The sequence below is a fragment of the Primulina eburnea genome, chromosome 18 (genome assembly GCF_022965805.1).
Source record: "Primulina eburnea isolate SZY01 chromosome 18, ASM2296580v1, whole genome shotgun sequence".
In the NCBI taxonomy this organism is placed as follows: domain Eukaryota; kingdom Viridiplantae; phylum Streptophyta; class Magnoliopsida; order Lamiales; family Gesneriaceae; genus Primulina; species Primulina eburnea.
In genome coordinates this window covers 28,457,170-28,479,798 of record NC_133118.1, presented here as the reverse complement: position 1 = coordinate 28,479,798, position 22,629 = coordinate 28,457,170, and the positions used below count along the sequence as shown (strand labels likewise).

Here is a 22,629-nt window from a genome sequence, read left to right as displayed (position 1 = left end):
TGCAGACAACAACCGTGAAGGATTTGGCTGAAGATTTGTTTTTGTTGCTCCAGTTTTGAAATCGTGTTTTGATTTCTTAAATACTGTTTAATGTGGTTATTTGTTTCAGGAAGCATTTGATTTTCTCAATGTATTGAGAAAATTGGTTTTTGATTAAAATCACTAATGTTAGTTTTTGTATAAACTCGTTAGTTTTCTCTTGATTATTTTTGCTCTGAGGCATCGAACTTGTGCAAAATGTATTATATTCCATTGTATTTACATAAAGTTAATTTGTGTTATAAATTTTTATAATCCGCTGTATATTGTATGAAAGGTTGTAACATTTCACATAATACATATTCTGATAAACACAAATTTACGGTCATATAATGTCTTACATGTTTTACTATTAAACAAAATATATCTCGTATCTTAGAAGTGATATCAGAGCCTCCTCTTCATATACTAAGTGTTGATCCTGATTATTTTGTTTAACAAGGTCTTTTAGATGGACGCATCACTTGCAAACACATCACTTCGACCACCTGTCCTGGATGGTCCAACTACAGCCTATGGAAGGTCAATATCAGAATATACATTAAATCCATTGATGAAGTTGCATGGTAACGCGTTGTCAGTGGTTGGAGTCCATCGAAAAAAATAGATGAAGATGGTGACCCCTTGATAAAGCCTGAGAATGATTGATCTACTGAGGAAGTACAGATCTCGAACCGCAACTCGAAAGCATTAAATGCCATTTTCATCTCAGTCGATCTTAATATGTTCGGCCTAATTACAAATTGTATCGGCCAAGGATGCATGAGAAATTCTTTAGAAGCACTGTAAAGGTTCTGAAAGTGTGAGGAGAACAAAGTTGAGATGCTTACATCAAAATTCAATAGTCTGAGAATGGAAGAAATCGAAACAATCATTGATTATGATCGACGTCTCAGGGAGATTGCCAATAAAGCATTCAGTCTAGGTGATCCCATCTCGAATGAACGTCTGGTAAGCAAAGTACTACTATCTTTGCCCGAAAGATTCGACATAAAAATATGTGCAATTGATGAGGCTAAGGATACAACTCAGATAGCTTTGGAGGATTTGATAAGTTCACTTTATATATTCGAAATGAACATGGATATGCAGAAAAAGGACAAGGGAAAGACTATTGCATTCCAAGTTTCTAATGATTCATATAATGATCTTCTTCAACTATTCCAAGAGGTTAATGAATCGGACTTTTGTGAGGATTCTATTTCTTACATCACAAAGAAATTTGGGGATTATGTGAAGAGAATCAGAGACAAGAAGAAGGCTAGACCACCATCAAAGCTTCCTAGTCTATTAGCCCCTGAAAAACTACACAAGTTTCCTGCCCAAGGCCGGTTTCGACCAAGCAATGAAGGTATGGTTTAGTTTAATCAGAAGAAGTATGATTCAGTACAATGTAGAGAATGCAATGGATTTGGACATTATGCCAATGAATGTGCAAATAGAACTCACTGGAATAAATGGTACAATCTTTCTCTAAGCAATGAGGAATCTGATGAGGAGGAAGAATCTAATGAAGAAAACAATCATACCTCCTTGACTGCACTTTTGGTAGAAAATGTTGGCTGCAGACGAATCATTTAGGTGTTGCCACACGTGAACGCAACACGTGTTAAAAATTAGTGTGTTTAAATTCTACAATTTTTGGAAACTCAAGTGCAGATGATGATTTGGAAGCTGGTGATGAAGAAATCACTCTTGAGAGTGTACACAAGCTTTATGAAGAGTTGTATGCTGATTGGATTAAAAGAAATAAGATTAACACAACTCTCATGAAGGAGAAGATTGAGCTAAAAAATGTGGTTGCCAAACTTGAAGTAATCCTAACCAAAAAGGACTTGGAACTATGCAAGATCGAGGATGAGCTTCAGAAGATGACTAAGACACTAATCAAGTTCAATTCGAGCACATCTAAGCTTGAATCCATACTTTTGATGGGAATATATGACAAAAAGGGTTTAGGTTTCAAAGACAATGTGTTTGAAATTGGTGAATCATCTAAATCAATTGTTTTTGTGAAAGGAAAAGCTAATTCTTCTAAACAGTTACAATCCACATCTTCAGGTAAAAGCCTTCCACCAAAAGGACAATCTGTTGCACATGTTTCGAAGCAAAGAAAACACAAGTATGTATGTCATTACTGCTTTAAGCCTGGACATATCATGCCTTACTGTTTTAAAATTAAGGAAGACTGCATGAATACAAAGTCGAATCGGATGTTGCGAATGTTGCCCAACACTTGCTGCAACACCTCTAACTGTCGACCTTCAGTAAGACAAATTTGGGCACCAAATGTCAAAGGTAAAAATGCACTGTAATGTTGTTTATACATCATTAAAAACTAACACTGAAGGTCACTGGTACTTTAATAGTGGAAGATCACACCATATAACAGGATCACGAGAACACCTCACTGATTCTATTGAACAAAAAGGTGGTAGAGTAACCTATAAAGGGGGAGCTAAAGGAAGGATTGTTGAAAAAGGGAACATTGAATGTCGAAGGACTACCAAAGCTCTACAATGTTCTTCATGTCGAATAATTAATTTAAATTTGATAAGCATAAGCCAATTGTGTGATGATAATTTACATGTCAAATTTGATAAACATACTTGTAAGGTTTTGGATGAAACTAACGTGTGTATTATGACAAAAACAAGGTCATCAGACAATTATTATCAAATAAGTGAAGAACGTACATGCAAACATGCAGAAGTCAGTGAACTTGACCTTTGGCGTCAAAAACTCGAGCATTTGAATTTCAAAACCCTGAAGAACTTGTGTAAGTACGATGCAGTACGAGGTATGCCTAATCTATCATCTGGTATCCGGTATGGTTGTGGAGATTGTCAAAAGGATAAGCAAACTCGAGTGTCACACCACGTGTTGCAAGACTTTGGGACAACACATCTCGAGTTACTACACATGGACCTTATGGGACCTATGGAAGTGGAAAGCTTCAGAGTTAAGGAGTATTCTTTTGTGTGTGTCGATGATTTCTCATGTTTTTCACGGGTAAGTTTTATTATGGTAAAGTCGGACACTTTTGATGTTTTTAAACAGTTAGTCACAAGGATTACAAACTTTCATAATTTGAAGGTGAGAAGGATCAGGACCGATCATGGTACGAAATTTTAAAACTCTTCATTATCATTCTTTTGTGACAGGAAAGGAATTTCACATGAGTATTCAGCTCCAAAAACCCCCCACAACAAAATGACATAGCTGAACGCAAGTACAAAACATTACAGGAAATGGCTAGGGTGATGCTAGCTTCGAAGAACATTTCAAAGCATTTTTGGGCACAGGCTCTTAACACTACATGTCATATTTCGAACAGGGTGTATTTAAGAAGTGGTTCAACCATGACATTTCATGAGATAAATCATAGGAAAAATCCTAATCTAAATATTTTCATGTTTTTTGTTGTGTTTGTTATACCTTGAATGACAGTGATCAACTTGCAAAATTTGATTCAAAAAGTGACAAATGTTTGTTTGTGGGATATACTATGAATAGTCGTGCATCGTATGTTCAACCTAAGAACAAGGACTATCATTGAATCAGTTAATGTTGTCTTTGATGACTGTGCAGATTTAAAAAAAAAACAACTGAAGATAATGTGTAAGATTTCTGGAAATTCCAATTACCAGAAAATGCAGGTGTTGCCCCAAATGTTATAACACCTAGCACAACACGTGACACTGAAGTTACTGAACATGAGGATAAAATACAAAGTGATGATGATGCAGTAGATGATGGATAGAAATTCCAACCAGAAGAAAAATGATCCATCATCTCAAATAACTCGAAATGTGCATGGAGAAGTTCAAACTTGAAAGAAAGAAAAGATCGATTACCGCAAGATGGTTGGACAAGTGTGCATGAGCTTCATGTACTCACGGGGGTCAGATTTTCATGTTTTGTTTCCAATTTTAAACCAAAAATGTCGAGAAGCTTTAAAAGATGAGTTTTTGACCAATGCAATTGATGATGAGCTTGAACAATTTGTTCGAAATGATGTGGGAATCTAGTTTCACCTTCTGACCATGGAAATATAATTGGTACAAAATGGAATTTCAAAAATAAAACTGATGAGTCAGGAAACATTTTTCGAAACAAAAAAAGGTTAGTTGCTCGAGGGTATACACAGGTTGAAAGGGTTGATTTTGATGAGACATTTGCTCATGTTGCCCGTATTGAGTCAGTCCGACTATTGCTAGCAATTGCATGCTACATGAAAATCAAAAATTTTCAATTAGATGTCAAAAGCGCATTTTTGAATGGTATTTTGTGTGAAGAAGTGTATGTAAGACATCCTAAAGGTTTTAGGATCCATATCGTTTGGATCATGTCTACAAATTGAAAAAAGCACTCCATGGTTTGAATCAAGAACCACATACTTGGTATGGAAGACTGACTGAGTATCTATTTGAAATGAGCTTCAAACGATGTGAGAAAGACAAAAATCTTTTTATTTAAAATCTAAATGTGATATTCTTATTTGTCAAGTTTATGTCGATGACATCGTTTTCAGTGCGTCCTCCCAAAAACATGCTGATGATTTTTTTGAGTATATGTCATCTACTTTGTGCTCGAGTTCGGTTTGAAAAAAGTTCGAACATCTTCGGGTTCGGATCGAATTCGATAAACTAAATACGAATAAAATATTTTTCGAGTCGGCTCAAAAAACTTGTGAACCGACTCAGTTTGTTTACAAATTACTAGGGATGTAAATGAGCCGAGTTGTTCGCGAGTTTTTCGGATCTCGGCTCGTTAAAAAGCTCGTTCGGGATCTCGTTCGTTAAGCTTATCGAGCCGAGCCCGAGCCTTATTTTGGGCTCGACAGTTTTGTTGAGCCAAGCTTGAGATTAATGATGTTCGGCTCGTTAGCTCGTGAATATGTTCGATAATAGGTTCGTGAGCTCAAAATTGAGCTCGGCTCGTTTAGTTGGCTCGTGAGCTCGAGTTCGAGCTCAGCTCGTTTAGCTGGCTCGTGAGCTCGAATTCGAGCTCGGCTCGTTTAAGTGGTTGATGGGCGAAAAAAACGGAAATATCAGCGACGGTTTTTAATAAACCGTCGCTATATAGCGACGGTCTGCATTACAACCGTCGCATATTAAATTTAGCGACGGTTTCTTAAAACCCGTCGCTATTATAGCGACGGTTTACATAAAACCGTCACTATAATAGCGACTGTTATGAATAAACCGTCGCCGATTAATATTAGCGACGGTTTTAGAAAACCGTCGCTAATAGCAACGGTTTTGGGGTTTAGGGTTTAGGGTTTAGGGTTTAGCGTTGTCCTTACAATCGAAAAAAATGTCAGAACAAACCATATTTAGACGAAATTACAAACCATTTGTGTTTTCTAATAAAAATTACAAAATTGTGGATTTCAATCGAAAAAAGAGTCTTAAATACTACGAACCATTTGTGTTTCCTACGCAAGCCTCGCAAGTTGTGTATTTGACTTATCCAACAACGAAGAAAGCAAAATCAGATTGGATGCATGTGAGTACTCTACGTAGGCGAGCTTATGTCACTGATGTTGAGCAAAATACTGAGCATAATCAAATTGATGTGAACGATGCATTTCAAAACAACGAAAGTGGACCTCATGACATCTCAACTCAATTTCTTTTATCGTCTCAAAATCTAGTCGATGTTAATGTTATGTACGACAACGAAATTGATTTGAACTGAAAGTGAAATAGAAGAGGTTCAATATTCGAGCGACGATGTTCGTGACATTTATTGAATTGTACTTCGGAAAAAATATATATTTCATTAATTATAAATGTTAATATTTTACAATTATTGAATTTATTTTAGCGAGCACGACATGGCAGAGATCTAACGTCATGGGAGCTATACGTTCACACACATCGACATGCAGATGGATCTTTCGTTGACACGCGATTCGCCTGCTCCACGTAAGTTTATTAAATTTCGTTATTCTCATCAACGTTACATTAAGAAAATTCAATTTCATTCATTTTAAATCAACATCACAGGAGGAGATGTAGCGCTATATGGCTGATTCATTTTGTATGAAACACTTGTATTATTATTTGCAAATTAATAATATGATTACATTTCTCAAACTTTGTTAAGTTTTTTTCGATTATACAACACAATATATTTTTATTTCAGATTTAAATAATATAACATTTTTTAAAAAAAACAATTAGCGACGGTTTTTTGTTCAAACCGTCGCGACATTAGCGACATTTGTAGAAAAACGTCGCCGATTAGATCGGCGACGGTTATGCGTAACCATCGCTGTTGGCGACGTTTTTGTAAATACCCGTCGCTATTAGCGACGGTTTTGTCAATACCTGTCGCTATTAGCGACGCTTTTACTCGAAACCCGTCGCTATTAGCGAACCCGAGCCAGGCTCATTAACCAAGATAAACGAGCCATTAACGAGCCGAGCCCGAGCTTCAAACCCGAGGCTCGTAACGAGCTCGAGCCGAGCCCGAGCCGAGAAAAAAGTGAAACGAGCCGAGCCCGAGCCAGCTACTGCTCAGCTCGGCTCGGCTCATTTACATCCCTACAAATTACACCTTTCTCAACTCTTTAAGATAGTTGAATAACAATAAATATTTATAGTTGGACGTGCTTTATAAATTTAATTTTGAAGCAATGTACTAAACTTTGAAAAGTTCGAATTGGGAATATTATTTTTGTATGTCATAATCGGTTTTGCTAATATTTGGAATACCAATGACTTGAGACTTTTTACTAATTCAACCACTTCATATACCAGAGCTTCTAAATTCTACACGGCCAATGAGAAATAGCGCTCCATACAAATATACTCAAATTTCTTGGAACCAAGCTCTAATTCATACTCAAATGTCCAAGCCATTTGTTCTCATAAATGAAAAGAACTAAAATCTTTTCTTGGATTCAGTTTCAAAATCAGCTCTCATAATATATAAATTTAAGACATAAATGTTAAACAATTAGTTTTACCATATACATATTGTATGACATACTATTTTATTTTATGTTTAAAAATGAATCATAGTATAAATTTTTTTAAAAAAAATTATATCTCAAAAAAATTTATAAATACAATACACAAAATTTGGTAATATGTGATATTTGATTGATAATTTTAAATTTCTGTATATGTTTTTAATTATTTATGAAATTTAAGAAAAATAAAAAATTCATGGTCAAATAAGTGGCATAAATATTACATATAATTTGACCGTGATACAACCCTAAAACTTAAAAATAAATGATTTCAAATGTTCAATATTATGGCTTATTTGATATTAAAAATGGATCATAGAAAACAAATAATTTGAAATGTCCAATGTACATACATATATAAGCATTAAACACATACAAATACATAAAATATATATAATAATGATACGTATATATCTGAAAACTTGATGAAAAATATAAATTATATATTATTAATATATTAACATTCATAATTGTTGATATAAATTCTCCTAAATAATGTATTATACTATTTAATTTCATTTCTTAGTTAAAAAAAAAAACCCATAAAATATGTTAGTATTAAACTTTGTATTATTATATACTTATCATGTTATTCTACTATTTTTTCATATATCTTCTTGTTATATTATAATATATTACTTAATTAGAATATGCACTTAAAATATAATTAAAAAATTACATTAAAATTATAAAATAACATATAGAGAAAAAATTAAAAGGATAAAACATTTAAAGGTAATATAGAGATAGATTATTTGAGAAAATTAATATAGGTATTACATTTTATTCTTGAAATGATATAAATTACTACCATCAATGTAAATTATAGTAATAATTCATTAGCATTTGCTAGACTATTAATTATATATCAGATAGAATAAATACAAAAAATTTTAATATTTCATTTTTGTCTTTACAACAATTAGAATTTTACATATATCCTTATTGAGTTTTTGGATTTGTATTGTTAAAAATGTCATTTTTATATTTTGACAATCGAAAAACATGCACATGATCCACACTTTTATATAGATATAGAAAATCATTAGCATTTGTTAGACTATTAATTATATATTAGGTAGAATAAATATAAATAAATACTTCATTTTTCTATATATCTATAAAAGTGTGGATGATGAAAAAATTTCAATTGCATTTTTATTTTAGTTTGTATGTAGCAAAATAAGTTATCTCAATATTCTTAAATATCTGAGCTAATTTTAAAAAAATAATCACTATTAAATTTACTTAATATTAGTATTAACTATTTTTCTCATTTTAGTAATTTTTTTGGACTTTTATTTAAATTATAAATTAAATTAATTATGCTATTTATCTGGCTCATTTTAAAAAAATTCTTGGAATTTCATTGAAATTCTAAATTAAATTAATAATTTTATTTATTGGGTTATTTCACTATCATTTGAATAAAGTCAATGAATTATTAAAACTAATTATAATGTAATTAAATTTTAAAAAAAAAAAAAACTGCAAAAAATTATATAATGAAATACTCATGATTAAGAATTGAAAATGTTTTGAATGGGAGGCATTCAAATGATTCTAAATTAAATAAATTAGCAAATGAAAAAACCACAAAACTGTGAAACAATCGCCATTCTTCTTTATATATTACATAACCGCATTGAAAGAAACATATATTAATCAATAATTTTACTCATTTTCTTATTTTTACAATTATATTTTTACATTCATGAACCCATATCATATTTTTATACTAGAAAGTTCAAATTCTATGATCTATATCCTACTTTTAAATGGTTTCTCCTTTTAATTTTATCTTACATGTTCGGCTTTTGTTCCGATTTAATATAATTTTTATTCTCATTCGATTTTAGTGCAAGTTTCTAATGACGTAAATGCCTAAATAAGTAAATATTATAATCTAATAAAGAAGATATATAAAAATTATATATGTATAATAGAATACAAATAAGTATAATATGAAATTTAATACTAACATATTTTATAGGGTTTTTAAATTAAAAATTGAAAATAAAGAGTTTAATACATTATTTAAGACAGTTTATATCAACAATTATGAATCTTAATATATTAACAATTATGAATGTTAAATATTTTAATATATTTAAATATTTTGGTACTATTTAAAAAAAAAATGTATATATCAAACAAATTTATAAATTCAATAAACAAGATTTGATAATATTCGAAACATCTACTAAAAACATCTAAGATTTAGACATGAAAAGTCTAAAGATAAACCTGATCATGGTTCACAAGAAAGTGAAACAAAAATGAAAACTAAAATATTTTATTAGCTTTAGTTCCAAAATTATTTCTCATAATATATAAATTTAAGACATAATTGTTAAACAATTAGTTTCATCGTCTCATATATTAATGATTATTTTATTTAATATTTAAAAATAAATTATAGTAGCAATTTTAAAAAAAAAATTATACCTCGGACAAATTTTGAAACCTAGCTGCAAGTTGTTCTTGACAGGCGTAAAAGACTTGCCAACCCTGTAAATCAAAATCAGCATTCATGCATTAAGCTGTATTTGACCAGTGGTACTTGGTTCATATGTCGATTAGCAGTCACGTACCCCCCCCCACCCCCCCCCCCCCCTTTAATTCTCAGATTTTGTAGAGATCTGAAAGTTCAAAACTTCAGGAAATATTCAAAATCTAAACTCTATGAAGGCGCTACACGAGCATATTTCAGAATATTTATTATTTTTGCACAAATGGTTCTGTAGTGCCCAAATTCAGTACACGTATAACCTATGCATTCATTTAATTATTTGATCATTTATGTATTTTTTTTTATGAGCTTTAGCCATGCATAATTTATGAAAATGCATTATTTTAAATTATTCATGATTATGTGATGCACGTTAAAATGTCTTTCGAGTTTCATGTTTCAGGCGATCATTCGAGGCGGGATTGAGGGAAAGACCCGGTGACGATTTTTGGCAATTTTAGAGATGGTATTTTATTTTAAGTTGAGTTTGGGGGCATTTTAAATAATTTAGTGAGTTTTAGCATTTTTGAGCCTAAATATTTATTTAGTAATTTTAAGACCTTTAAACTTTTAAAGTCTAGTAGGGTGTGTGATATTTTAACTAAAGAGTTTTATTTAAAAGTTAAGTGTGAGTTCGTGTTTTAATTAGTAGACAATTATTTTAATTAAGCAAAAATTTAGTCTCCTAATTATTATAAAAAAACGCGACACACACACAAACACACTTTTACACACACCTGTATCGCACAAAACACACACACAACAATTCATTCAAGTTTTATTTTTATTTTTGAGAGAAAAGTTAGGGTTCTTATTTCCCTAGAGTAGCCGCCCCCTTCCCTTCAATTTTCAGCAAGATTTCGGTCAGTTTTATTCAAGAGAAACGGTGCCACGTTCGTCCCGGATCAACCTCGCTCCTATCTCCGCTTCGGTGTCGTCTTTCGGTAACGTTATCATCATAAAGGCACGTATATTCTGTTCTTGCTGTGTCGATCAAGTCATATTATGCGTTGCGTTGATTTTTAGGCGTAAAAGTTATGTATCATGTTAGTAGTTTGAGCGGATTATAGATCGGATCAATTTCGTGGGTAAAATTTTAGATCTAAAACTCGTTTTTTGCTGTCTTTTCAAATACTACGATTTTTCTGTTCATATTTTGGGAAAACTTTCAACGGCAAAGACGTAGAACTTTTCGATACCTTCGATTTGACATAAAATTCAAGATTTTTGGACGAAAAATGAGAGAGTTATGATATTTTTCGTGTGACTGCTCAAACTGAAATTTTAAGAAAAGATTGGTATCATTGTATTTTTGAAGTTTTATGTTGCAGGCTTCGTTGGAAATCGACGGGCGATCGTCGCTGCGTATGAGTATGTTAGTATTGAGGTTTGTTGTAGGTCTCAAGGTTTTGTTGGACGTCGTTAGGTGTTTGAATTAGTTTAAAGTCGTAGGAACTCGATTGATGTCAATTGCCAATTAGCGTTGTATTGGGTAGCATGGTGGACGTTGTATCTTGAAGTGTTTATATAAGTTTTATGCAATGTTATGGTGTCCTTAAGGTGTTGAATCATCGTGTTCAAGTGTCAATTTGGGTGTGTAGGCATGTGCATAAGTTTTCTCGCAGGTTTCTTCGTACAGTGTGCAGACGGACCCCCACACGGACCCGAGCACGGGGTCCGTGTCTTTGTTTTCCCCTTGGTGCGTCTTTACAGTAGGTACACGGACCTGGTTCCGGACCCATACACGGGGTCCGTGCCCCTTCCCTTCCCGAGTAGTCCTTTCACAGTACCTACACGGACCCTTACCCGGACCCTGACACGGGGTCTGTGCCTTTGCTTCCCTTCGGTGTCAATGTCCAGAGCCTACACGGACCCCTACACGGATGTAGGTACGGGGTCCGTGTCCTTCATTTTTGGGGAAGGATAATTTATTATGCTTTGAGGTTAGACGTCATGGGTTAGTACAATGATTTACAAAGTCGAGTCATGGGGAATTGTAGAACGTCCTAAGAATTTAATGAACTCGTAAGTGAGCATGATTTACCTACGTCTAAGTATGCAAGTAAGCATGTCAATCCATGATCAGTATGTGCAGCAACGACCCCGATCTAAGCCCAACGAATCCCTCAACGCCAAGTAAATATGTTTGACGTGCAAAGATAATAGGTTTAAGTTTTTGAGGTATGCTAATTGACTTGTGACCAAATTATGAATGGGTTTGGAAGTCGGTGAACGTGGCCGAGGACCTCTCCGCCCCGTTAAATTATGAACGGGTTAGATCGTGGTTGGAAAGCGTTAAATTATGAACGGGGACCAACCAGCCCGTTAAATTATGAACGGGGATCTCATGTATGCGACAGTGGATACGTCCCTGTCAGCCCAGTACTGTGGTATGTCTGATCAGGCGTTTATTATGTATGGGTCACTTGCTTTGAAACATCCTCTATGCAAAATGAAGTCATGTATGTTTTAGTATGCTCAAGTATGCGGTTATGATCATGAAAGTTTCATGTTATGGCACGTCTATATATGTATGCAAGTTCAAGTTATTATGCCAGGTCAAGTTTCAAATTATGTACGTTCTATTTTTAAGATGCATGCGATTTTATTATGTAGTACTCGTTATCCCAGTTTATACGTGTTGAGTCTTTAGACTCACTAGACTTGATCGATGCAGGTGACTATGTCGATGGGGAGACGGGAGGTGGCGACCAAGGGGCAGGCTTGGGCTGAGTAGGAGGCTAGGCCCGAGGACCGCCTATGTTATTTTAAGATTTTAAGCATGAAAACTTTTATACTCTGATTTTATGTTTGGATGTGAGACAGCTTTTCTTTTAGCAAATTTTAATTGTGATGGTTGATTTTAAAGATATGTTATGAATGATGGGTGACGACCGTGTGGATGTTTTTATTTAAGAAAATTTTTAATTTTTCCGCAAATTTTAAGTATGAGATGTACGGTTCGTTACAGTTGGTATCAGAGCGGTGTTCTTGTAAAGGGTTATGCCTACTGCCAGTCGCAAGAAGCTCTCGAGGTCACACCTCAAGTCTGTAAGTTTTAAAGTTTTGAGTTATGCTATGTATTATGCATTAAGTTAAGATTTTAAGCATGAAAACTTTTATACTCTGATTTTATGTTTGGATGTGAGACAGCTTTTCTTTTAGCAAATTTTAATTGTGATGGTTGATTTTAAAGATATGTTATGAATGATGGGTGACGACCGTGTGGATGTTTTTATTTAAGAAAATTTTTAATTTTTCCGCAAATTTTAAGTATGAGATGTACGGTTCGTTACAGTTGGTATCAGAGCGGTGTTCTTGTAAAGGGTTATGCCTACTGCCAGTCGCAAGAAGCTCTCGAGGTCACACCTCAAGTCTGTAAGTTTTAAAGTTTTGAGTTATGCTATGTATTATGCATTAAGTTATGGTTTCAAGGAAGTTTTCTACTCCAAGTACTTCACTGAGGAAGTACGAACCAGACTCACCAACGAGTTTATGACGTTGCGGCAGGGGGACAGTAGCGTGGCAGATTTTGTTAGGAAGTTTGAGAGGGGATGTCACTTCGTGCCCCTCATTGCTAATGATGTCCAGGCGAAGTTGAGGCACTTCTTAAATGGTTTGCGGCCGATCTTGCGCCGTGACGTGAGGGTAGCTGGCCCTACTTCTTATGCAGTTGCAGTCTCTAGAGCTCTGGCTGCAGAACAAGACCAGCGGGATATTGAGGCGGACAGGCAGGGCAAGAGGCCCTATCAGGCTCCACCGCAGCCACACCATCAGCAACAGAATCAGCGACCCCACTTTAAGAAACCGTATCAGGGGCCGCCAGGAAAGAAACTTTTTCAGGGACCGCCGAAGGGCAAGGGTCCCGTTCAGCAGCAAGGGGCGCCGCAGAGGCCCGTTGTTTACCCAGTGTGCCAGAAGTGCAACCGTCAGCATCCCGGACAGTGCCTATGGGGATCCGGGAAATGTTTTAAATGTGGGGCTACAGTTCACGTGCTGAAAGAGTGCCCACAGTGGAAGCAACCAACCCAGGGCAGAGTATTCGCCATGCATGCACAGGAGGCGGACCCAGACACCACCCTACTGACTGGAAACATTTTCATTAAGAGACTATCCACAACCGCGTTGATAGACTCAGGAGCCACTCACTCCTTCATATCAGAGACGTTTGCTAATCATTTGGACCTCAAGTCCATAGGCCTAGACGTGAACTTTTCAGTGACAGTCCCGTCAGGGGAAGAGCTGTTGGCTACCAGTGTAATCAGAGATATCGATCTAGAACTGCATGGCCACCTGGTATATGCAGATTTAATCCTATTGCCGATGCCAGAATTCGACATTATCTTGGGCATGGACTGGCTGACTAGGAATAGAGTTCTGATAGATTTTCAGAAGAGATCAGTTTTGGTTAGACCGCCGGGCATGGAGCAATTTCTTTTTGAGCCAGCCAGATGGAGAAGCCTTCCTCGCATGATTTCGTGCATGCAGGCGAAGAGGTTGATCTCCAAGGGATGTCAGGCCTTCATGGCTAGTATTATTTCAGCGCCTGACGTGCCCACTCCATCCTTATGAGAGGTGCCAGTAGTCAAAGAATTTCCAGACGTCTTCCCTGATGACGTCACCGGCCTTCCACCAGAGAGAGAGGTGGAGTTCGCAATCGAGCTCGTGCCGGGCACAGCGCCAATCTCCAAGGCGCCATACAGATTAGCTCCAGCTGAGATGTTAGAGCTCAAACAGCAGATTCAGGAGCTCCTCGACAAAGGATTTATCCGCCCTAGTTTCTCACCGTGGGGCGCACCAGTGCTCTTTGTAAAGAAGAAAGATGGGAGCATGAGGCTGTGCATCGATTACCGTGAGCTGAACAAGGTAACGATCAAGAACAAATACCTTTTGCCTAGAATCGAAGACTTGTTCGATCAATTGCAGGGAGCCACCGTGTTCTCTAAGATAGATCTTCGATCAGGGTACCATCAGCTGAAAGTGAAGGATGCAGATGTCCACAAGACAGCTTTCAGGACCAGATATGGGCATTACGAATTCTTGGTGATGCCATTTGGATTGACTAATGCTCCAGCGATTTTCATGGATCTCATGAACCGAGTATTTCAGCCGTTCCTCGATCAATTCGTCATAGTATTCATTGACGACATTCTAATATACTCGAAGAGCCATGAGGAGCACAACCAGCACTTGAGGACAGTATTACAGGCATTGCAGAGTCGCAGGTTATTTGCGAAATTCAGTAAGTGTGAATTTTGATTAGAAAAGGTGGCATTTTTGGGGCATATAGTATCTAGCAGTGGAATCGAGGTGGATCCAGCGAAAGTAGCGGCTGTCAAGGAATGGGTTGAGCCGAAGAATGCATCTGAAATCCGCAGCTTTTTGGGTTTAGCAGGCTACTACCGTAAGTTTATTAAGGGATTTTCATCCATAGCGGTGCCACTCACTTCACTCACCAAGAAGAATGCTAAATTCGTGTGGAGTGATGAATGTCAGAAGAGCTTTGATACCCTGAAGCAAGCTCTTATTTCAGCGCCAGTGCTAGCCATGCCGACAGGGCAAGGTGAGTTTGTGCTTTATACCGATGCATCTAAGCTCGGATTAGGCGCAGTGTTGATGCAACAAGGTCGGGTCATAGCTTATGCTTCCAGACAGTTAAAGGTGCACGAGAAGAACTACCCGACGCACGACCTTGAGTTAGCCGCCGTTGTCTTTGCATTGAAGCTTTGGAGACATTACTTATACGGCGAGAAATGTCAGATCTTCACCGACCACAAGAGTCTCAAATACTTCTTCACGCAGAGGGAGCTGAATATGAGACAAAGACGCTGGTTAGAACTTGTGAAAGATTACGACTGCGACATTAACTACCATCCGGGAAAGGCTAATGTTGTCGCAGACGCTTTGAGCAGAAAAGTGGCAGTTTTTGCTCAGTTGACAGCTCAGAGACCACTACAGTCGGAGATTCAGAAGTTTGGTCTAGAGATTTATCGTGATGGCAAGGCTCCTAGGCTGTCTAATCTGACAGTCAAATCTGATTTGCTAGACCGAATCCGAGCAGGTCAGTCTTCAGATGAGCAGTTACAGAAATGGAGACTGAAAGACGAAGCCAAGGGCAGTGTGCTGTACACAGTTTCAGACGGCATTGTGAGATACAGAGGTAGAATGTGGGTGCCTAGTGTTGGTTCGATCAGACAGGATATTTTGACAGAGGCACACGCATCTCCGTATTCCATTCACCCAGGAGGCACCAAGATGTACAAAGACCTACAGTTATTGTATTGGTGGCCAGGGATGAAGCGAGACATCCGTAGATTTGTATCAGAATGTCTCACTTGCCAGCAAGTAAAAGCTGAACATCAGAGGCCAGCAGGATTGGTTAAGCCACTACTCATTCCCGAGTGGAAGTGGGAGAACATTACTATGGATTTTGTGGTTGGATTACCGAGATCAGTCAGAGGATCGAACTCCATTTGGGTTATAGTGGACCGACTCACTAAGTCAGCGCATTTTCTGCCAGTGAAGACGACTTTCTCCATGACGCAGTATGCGGATCTTTATATCCGGGAGATCGTCCGGTTGCATGGCTTCCCAGTCTCTATTGTGTCCGACAGGGACCCGAGGTTTACATCATCATTCTGGAAGAGCTTACATGCAGCTATGGGGACGAAGTTGCTTTTTAGTACAGCCTTTCACCCGCAGACAGATGGCCAGTCTGAGCGAGTGATTCAGATTTTAGAGGATTTGCTAAGGGCGTGCATGATTGATTTTCAAGGAGCTTGGGAGTCTAGACTACCTCTAGTGGAGTTCACATACAACAACAGCTTCCAAGCATCTATTGGTATGGCCCCCTATGAGGCACTGTATGGGAGAAAGTGCAGATCACCAGTTCATTGGGATGAGGTTGGTGAGAGAACAGATCTTGGGCCAGAAATAGTTCAGCAGACTGCAGACGTGGTGGTCAAGATTCGTGAGAGAATGAAGACTGCCCAAAGCCATCAGAAGAGTTATGCTGATAAGAGGAGGAGAGATCTCGAATTTTCAGTGGGTGATCACGTTTTCGTCAAGATAGCACCCATGAAGGGTGTGATGAGATTTGAAAAAAGAGGCAAGTTGAGTCCGAGGTTTATTGGACCGTTCGAGGTTTTGGACAGAGTTGAGACACTAGCTTATCGTGTAGCCCTTCCGCCGAATCTGGCCGGGGTGCACAATGTCTTCCATGTCTCGATGTTGAGAAAATATTTGGCTAATCCTTCTCATGTGCTGAGTTATGAGCCGTTACAGTTGACTCCAGACCTGTCTTATGAGGAGAAACCAGTCCAAATCCTAGACAGGCAAGAGCGCAGACTTCGGAACAAAGTGACTAAGCTAGTCAAAGTTCAGTGGCTGAATCAATCAGTGGAGGAAGCCACTTGGGAGTCAGAGGCCGACATGAGACTTCGCTACCCGGAGTTGTTTGGTAAGACTTAATTTCGAGGACGAAAATTTTATAAGTGGAGGAGGAACTGTAGTGCCCAAATTCAGTACACGTATAACCTATGCATTCATTTAATTATTTGATCATTTATGTATTTTTTTTTTATGAGCTTTAGCCATGCATAATTTATGAAAATGCATTATTTTAAATTATTCATGATTATGTGATGCACGTTAAAATGTCTTTCGAGTTTCATGTTTCAGGCGATCATTCGAGGCGGGATTGAGGGAAAGACCCGGTGACGATTTTTGGCAATTTTAGAGATGGTATTTTATTTTAAGTTGAGTTTGGGGGCATTTTAAATAATTTAGTGAGTTTTAGCATTTTTGAGCCTAAATATTTATTTAGTAATTTTAAGACCTTTAAACTTTTAAAGTCTAGTAGGGTGTGTGATATTTTAACTAAAGAGTTTTATTTAAAAGTTAAATGTTAGTTAGTGTTTTAATTAGTAGACAATTATTATAATTAAGCAAAAATTTAGTCTCCTAATTTTTATAAAAAAACGCCACACACACACAAACACACTTTTACACACACCTGTATCGCACAAAACACACACAAAACAATTCATTCAAGTTTTATTTTTATTTTTGAGAGAAAAGTTAGGGTTCTTATTTCCCTAGAGTAGCCGCCCCCTTCCCTTCAATTTCCAGCAAGATTTCGGTCAGTTTTATTCAAGAGAAACGGTGCCACGTTCGTCCCGGATCAACCTCGCTCCTATCTCCGCTTCGGTGTCGTCTTTCGGTAACGTTATCATCATAAAGGCACGTATATTCTGTTCTTGATGTGTCGATCAAGTCATATTATGCGTTGCGTTGATTTTTAGGCGTAAAAGTTATGTATCATGTTAGTAATTTGAGCGGATTATAGATCGGATCAATTTCGTGGGTAAAATTTTAGATCTAAAACTCGTTTTTTGCTGTCTTTTCAAATACTGCGATTTTTCTGTTCATATTTTGGGAAAACTTTCAACGGCAAAAACGTAGAACTTTTCGATACCTTCGATTTGACATAAAATTCAAGATTTTTGGACGAAAAATGAGAGAGTTATGATATTTTTCGTGTGACTGCTCAAACTGAAATTTTAAGAAAAGATTGGTATCATTGTATTTTTGAAGTTTTATGTTGCAGGCTTCGTTGGAAATCGACGGGCGATCGTCGCTGCGTATGAGTATGTTAGTATTGAGGTTTGTTGTAGGTCTCAAGGTTTTGTTGGACGTCGTTAGGTGTTTGAATTAGTTTAAAGTCGTAAGAACTCGATTGATGTCAATTGCCAATTAGCGTTGTATTGGGTAGCATGGTGGACGTCGTATCTTGAAGTGTTTATATAAGTTTTATGCAATGTTATGGTGTCCTTAAGGTGTTGAATCATCGTGTTCAAGTGTCAATTTGGGTTTGTAGGCATGTGCATAAGTTTTCTCGCAGGTTTCTTCGTACAGTGTGCAGACGGACCCCCACACGGACCCGAGCACGGGGTCCGTGTCTTTGTTTTCCCCTTGGTGCATCTTTACAGTAGGTACACGGACCTGGTTCCGGACCCATACACGGGGTCCGTGCCCCTTCCCTTCCCGAGTAGTCCTTTCACAGTACCTACACGGACCCTTACCCGGACCCTGACACGGGATCCGTGCCTTTGCTTCCCTTCGGTGTCAATGTCCAGAGCCTACACGGACCCCTACACGGATGTAGGTACGGGGTCCGTGTCCTTCATTTTTGGGGAAGGATAATTTATTATGCTTTGAGGTTAGACGTCATGGGTTAGTACAATGATTTACAAAGTCGAGTCATGGGGAATTGTAGAACGTCCTAAGAATTTAATGAACTCGTAAGTGAGCATGATTTACCTACGTCTAAGTATGCAAGTAAGCATGTCAATCCATGATCAGTATGTGCAGCAACGACCCCGATCTAAGCCCAACGAATCCCTCAACGCCAAGTAAATATGTTTGACGTGCAAAGATAATAGGTTTAAGTTTTTGAGGTATGCTAATTGACTTGTGACCAAATTATGAATGGGTTTGGAAGTCGGTGAACGTGGCCGAGGACCTCTCCGCCCCGTTAAATTATGAACGGGTTAGATCGTGGTTGGAAAGCGTTAAATTATGAACGGGGACCAACCAGCCCGTTAAATTATGAACGGGGATCTCATGTATGCGACAGTGGATACGTCCCTGTCAGCCCAGTACTGTGGTATGTCTGATCAGGCGTTTATTATGTATGGGTCACTTGCTTTGAAACATCCTCTATGCAAAATGAAGTCATGTATGTTTTAGTATGCTCAAGTATGCGGTTATGATCATGAAAGTTTCATGTTATGGCACGTCTATATATGTATGCAAGTTCAAGTTATTATGCCAGGTCAAGTTTCAAATTATGTACGTTCTATTTTTAAGATGCATGCGATTTTATTATGTAGTACTCGTTATCCCAGTTTATACGTGTTGAGTCTTTAGACTCACTAGACTTGATCGATGCAGGTGACTATGTCGATGGGGAGACGGGAGGTGGCGACCAAGGGGCAGGCTTGGGCTGAGTAGGAGGCTAGGCCCGAGGACCGCCTATGTTATTTTAAGATTTTAAGCATGAAAACTTTTATACTCTGATTTTATGTTTGGATGTGAGACAGCTTTTCTTTTAGCAAATTTTAATTGTGATGGTTGATTTTAAAGATATGTTATGAATGATGGGTGACGACCGTGTGGATGTTTTTATTTAAGAAAATTTTTAATTTTTCCGCAAATTTTAAGTATGAGATGTACGGTTCGTTACAGTTGGTATCAGAGCGGTGTTCTTGTAAAGGGTTATGCCTACTGCCAGTCGCAAGAAGCTCTCGAGGTCACACCTCAAGTCTGTAAGTTTTAAAGTTTTGAGTTATGCTATGTATTATGCATTAAGTTAAGATTTTAAGCATGAAAACTTTTATACTCTGATTTTATGTTTGGATGTGAGACAGCTTTTCTTTTAGCAAATTTTAATTGTGATGGTTGATTTTAAAGATATGTTATGAATGATGGGTGACGACCGTGTGGATGTTTTTATTTAAGAAAATTTTTAATTTTTCCGCAAATTTTAAGTATGAGATGTACGGTTCGTTACAGTTGGTATCAGAGCGGTGTTCTTGTAAAGGGTTATGCCTACTGCCAGTCGCAAGAAGCTCTCGAGGTCACACCTCAAGTCTGTAAGTTTTAAAGTTTTGAGTTATGCTATGTATTATGCATTAAGTTATGGTTTCAAGGAAGTTTTCTACTCCAAGTACTTCACTGAGGAAGTACGAACCAGACTCACCAACGAGTTTATGACGTTGCGGCAGGGGGACAGTAGCGTGGCAGATTTTGTTAGGAAGTTTGAGAGGGGATGTCACTTCGTGCCCCTCATTGCTAATGATGTCCAGGCGAAGTTGAGGCACTTCTTAAATGGTTTGCGACCGATCTTGCGCCGTGACGTGAGGGTAGCTGGCCCTACTTCTTATGCAGTTGCAGTCTCTAGAGCTCTGGCTGCAGAACAAGACCAGCGGGATATTGAGGCGGACAGGCAGGGCAAGAGGCCCTATCAGGCTCCACCGCAGCCACACCATCAGCAACAGAATCAGCGACCCCACTTTAAGAAACCGTATCAGGGGCCGCCAGGAAAGAAACTTTTTCAGGGACCGCCGAAGGGCAAGGGTCCCGTTCAGCAGCAAGGGGCGCCGCAGAGGCCCGTTGTTTACCCAGTGTGCCAGAAGTGCAACCGTCAGCATCCCGGACAGTGCCTATGGGGATCCGGGAAATGTTTTAAATGTGGGGCTACAGTTCACGTGCTGAAAGAGTGCCCACAGTGGAAGCAACCAACCCAGGGCAGAGTATTCGCCATGCATGCACAGGAGGCGGACCCAGACACCACCCTACTGACTGGAAACATTTTCATTAAGAGACTATCCACAACCGCGTTGATAGACTCAGGAGCCACTCACTCCTTCATATCAGAGACGTTTGCTAATCATTTGGACCTCAAGTCCATAGGCCTAGACGTGAACTTTTCAGTGACAGTCCCGTCAGGGGAAGAGCTGTTGGCTACCAGTGTAATCAGAGATATCGATCTAGAACTGCATGGCCATCTGGTATATGCAGATTTAATCCTATTGCCGATGCCAGAATTCGAAATTATCTTGGGCATGGACTGGCTGACTAGGAATAGAGTTCTGATAGATTTTCAGAAGAGATCAGTTTTGGTTAGACCGCCGGGCATGGAGCAATTTCTTTTTGAGCCAGCCAGATGGAGAAGCCTTCCTCGCATGATTTCGTGCATGCAGGCGAAGAGGTTGATCTCCAAGGGATGTCAGGCCTTCATGGCTAGTATTATTTCAGCGCCTGACGTGCCCACTCCATCCTTATCAGAGGTGCCAGTAGTCAAAGATTTTTCAGACGTCTTCCCTGATGACGTCACCGGCCTTCCACCAGAGAGAGAGGTGGAGTTCGCAATCGAGCTCGTGCCGGGCACAACGCCAATCTCCAAGGCGCCATACAGATTAGCTCCAGCTGAGATGTTAGAGCTCAAACAGCAGATTCAGGAGCTCCTCGACAAAGGATTTATCCGCCCTAGTTTCTCACCGTGGGGCGCACCAGTGCTCTTTGTAAAGAAGAAGGATGGGAGCATGAGGCTGTGCATCGATTACCGTGAGCTGAACAAGGTAACGATCAAGAACAAATACCCTTTGCCTAGAATCGAAGACTTGTTCGATCAATTGCAGGGAGCCACCGTGTTCTCTAAGATAGATCTTCGATCAGGGTACCATCAGCTGAAAGTGAAGGATGCAGATGTCCACAAAACAGCTTTCAGGACCAGATATGGGCATTACGAATTCTTGGTGATGCCATTTGGATTGACTAATGCTCCAGCGATTTTCATGGATCTCATGAACCGAGTATTTCAGCCGTTCCTCGATCAATTCGTCATAGTATTCATTGACGACATTCTAATATACTCGAAGAGCCATGAGGAGCACAACCAGCACTTGAGGACAGTATTACAGGCATTGCAGAGTCGCAGGTTATTTGCGAAATTCAATAAGTGTGAATTTTGGTTAGAAAAGGTGGCATTTTTGGGGCATATAGTATCTAGCAGTGGAATCGAGGTGGATCCAGCGAAAGTAGCGGCTGTCAAGGAATGGGTTGAGCCGAAGAATGCATCTGAAATCCGCAGCTTTTTGGGTTTAGCAGGCTACTACCGTAAGTGTATTAAGGGATTTTCATCCATAGCGGTGCCACTCACTTCACTCACCAAGAAGAATGCTAAATTCGTGTGGAGTGATGAATGTCAGAAGAGCTTTGATACCCTGAAGCAAGCTCTTATTTCAGCGCCAGTGCTAGCCATGCCGACAGGGCAAGGTGAGTTTGTGCTTTATACCGATGCATCTAAGCTCGGATTAGGCGCAGTGTTGATGCAACAAGGTCGGGTCATAGCTTATGCTTCCAGACAGTTAAAGGTGCACGAGAAGAACTACCCGACGCACGACCTTGAGTTAGCCGCCGTTGTCTTTGCATTGAAGCTTTGGAGACATTATTTATACGACGAGAAATGTCAGATCTTCACCGACCACAAGAGTCTCAAATACTTCTTCACGCAGAGGGAGCTGAATAT

At 38.5% G+C, this 22,629-nt stretch overlaps 1 protein-coding gene across 1 annotated transcript; it reads left to right on the top strand.

The window, feature by feature from the left end:
* The first annotated feature begins 891 nt into the window (after nt 1-891).
* On the top strand, nt 892-3,221 carry LOC140819238 (uncharacterized). Its single transcript, XM_073179249.1, has 4 exons — nt 892-1,390; nt 1,699-2,337; nt 2,390-3,051; nt 3,204-3,221. Exons 1-4 carry the CDS (start codon nt 892-894, stop codon nt 3,219-3,221), a joined length of 1,818 nt encoding a protein of 605 aa, XP_073035350.1.
* The last annotated feature ends 19,408 nt before the right edge of the window (nt 3,222-22,629 follow it).

Bases quoted from the DNA above. Each gene is read 5' to 3' on its own strand.
- LOC140819238 (XM_073179249.1), top strand. From the start codon at position 892: ATGGAAGAAATCGAAACAATCATTGATTATGATCGACGTCTCAGGGAG. The intron at 1,391-1,698 runs GTATGGTTTAGT...ACTCAAGTGCAG, and splicing joins GTTTCGACCAAGCAATGAAG to ATGATGATTTGGAAGCTGGT. The intron at 2,338-2,389 runs GTAAAAATGCAC...CTAACACTGAAG, and splicing joins TTGGGCACCAAATGTCAAAG to GTCACTGGTACTTTAATAGT.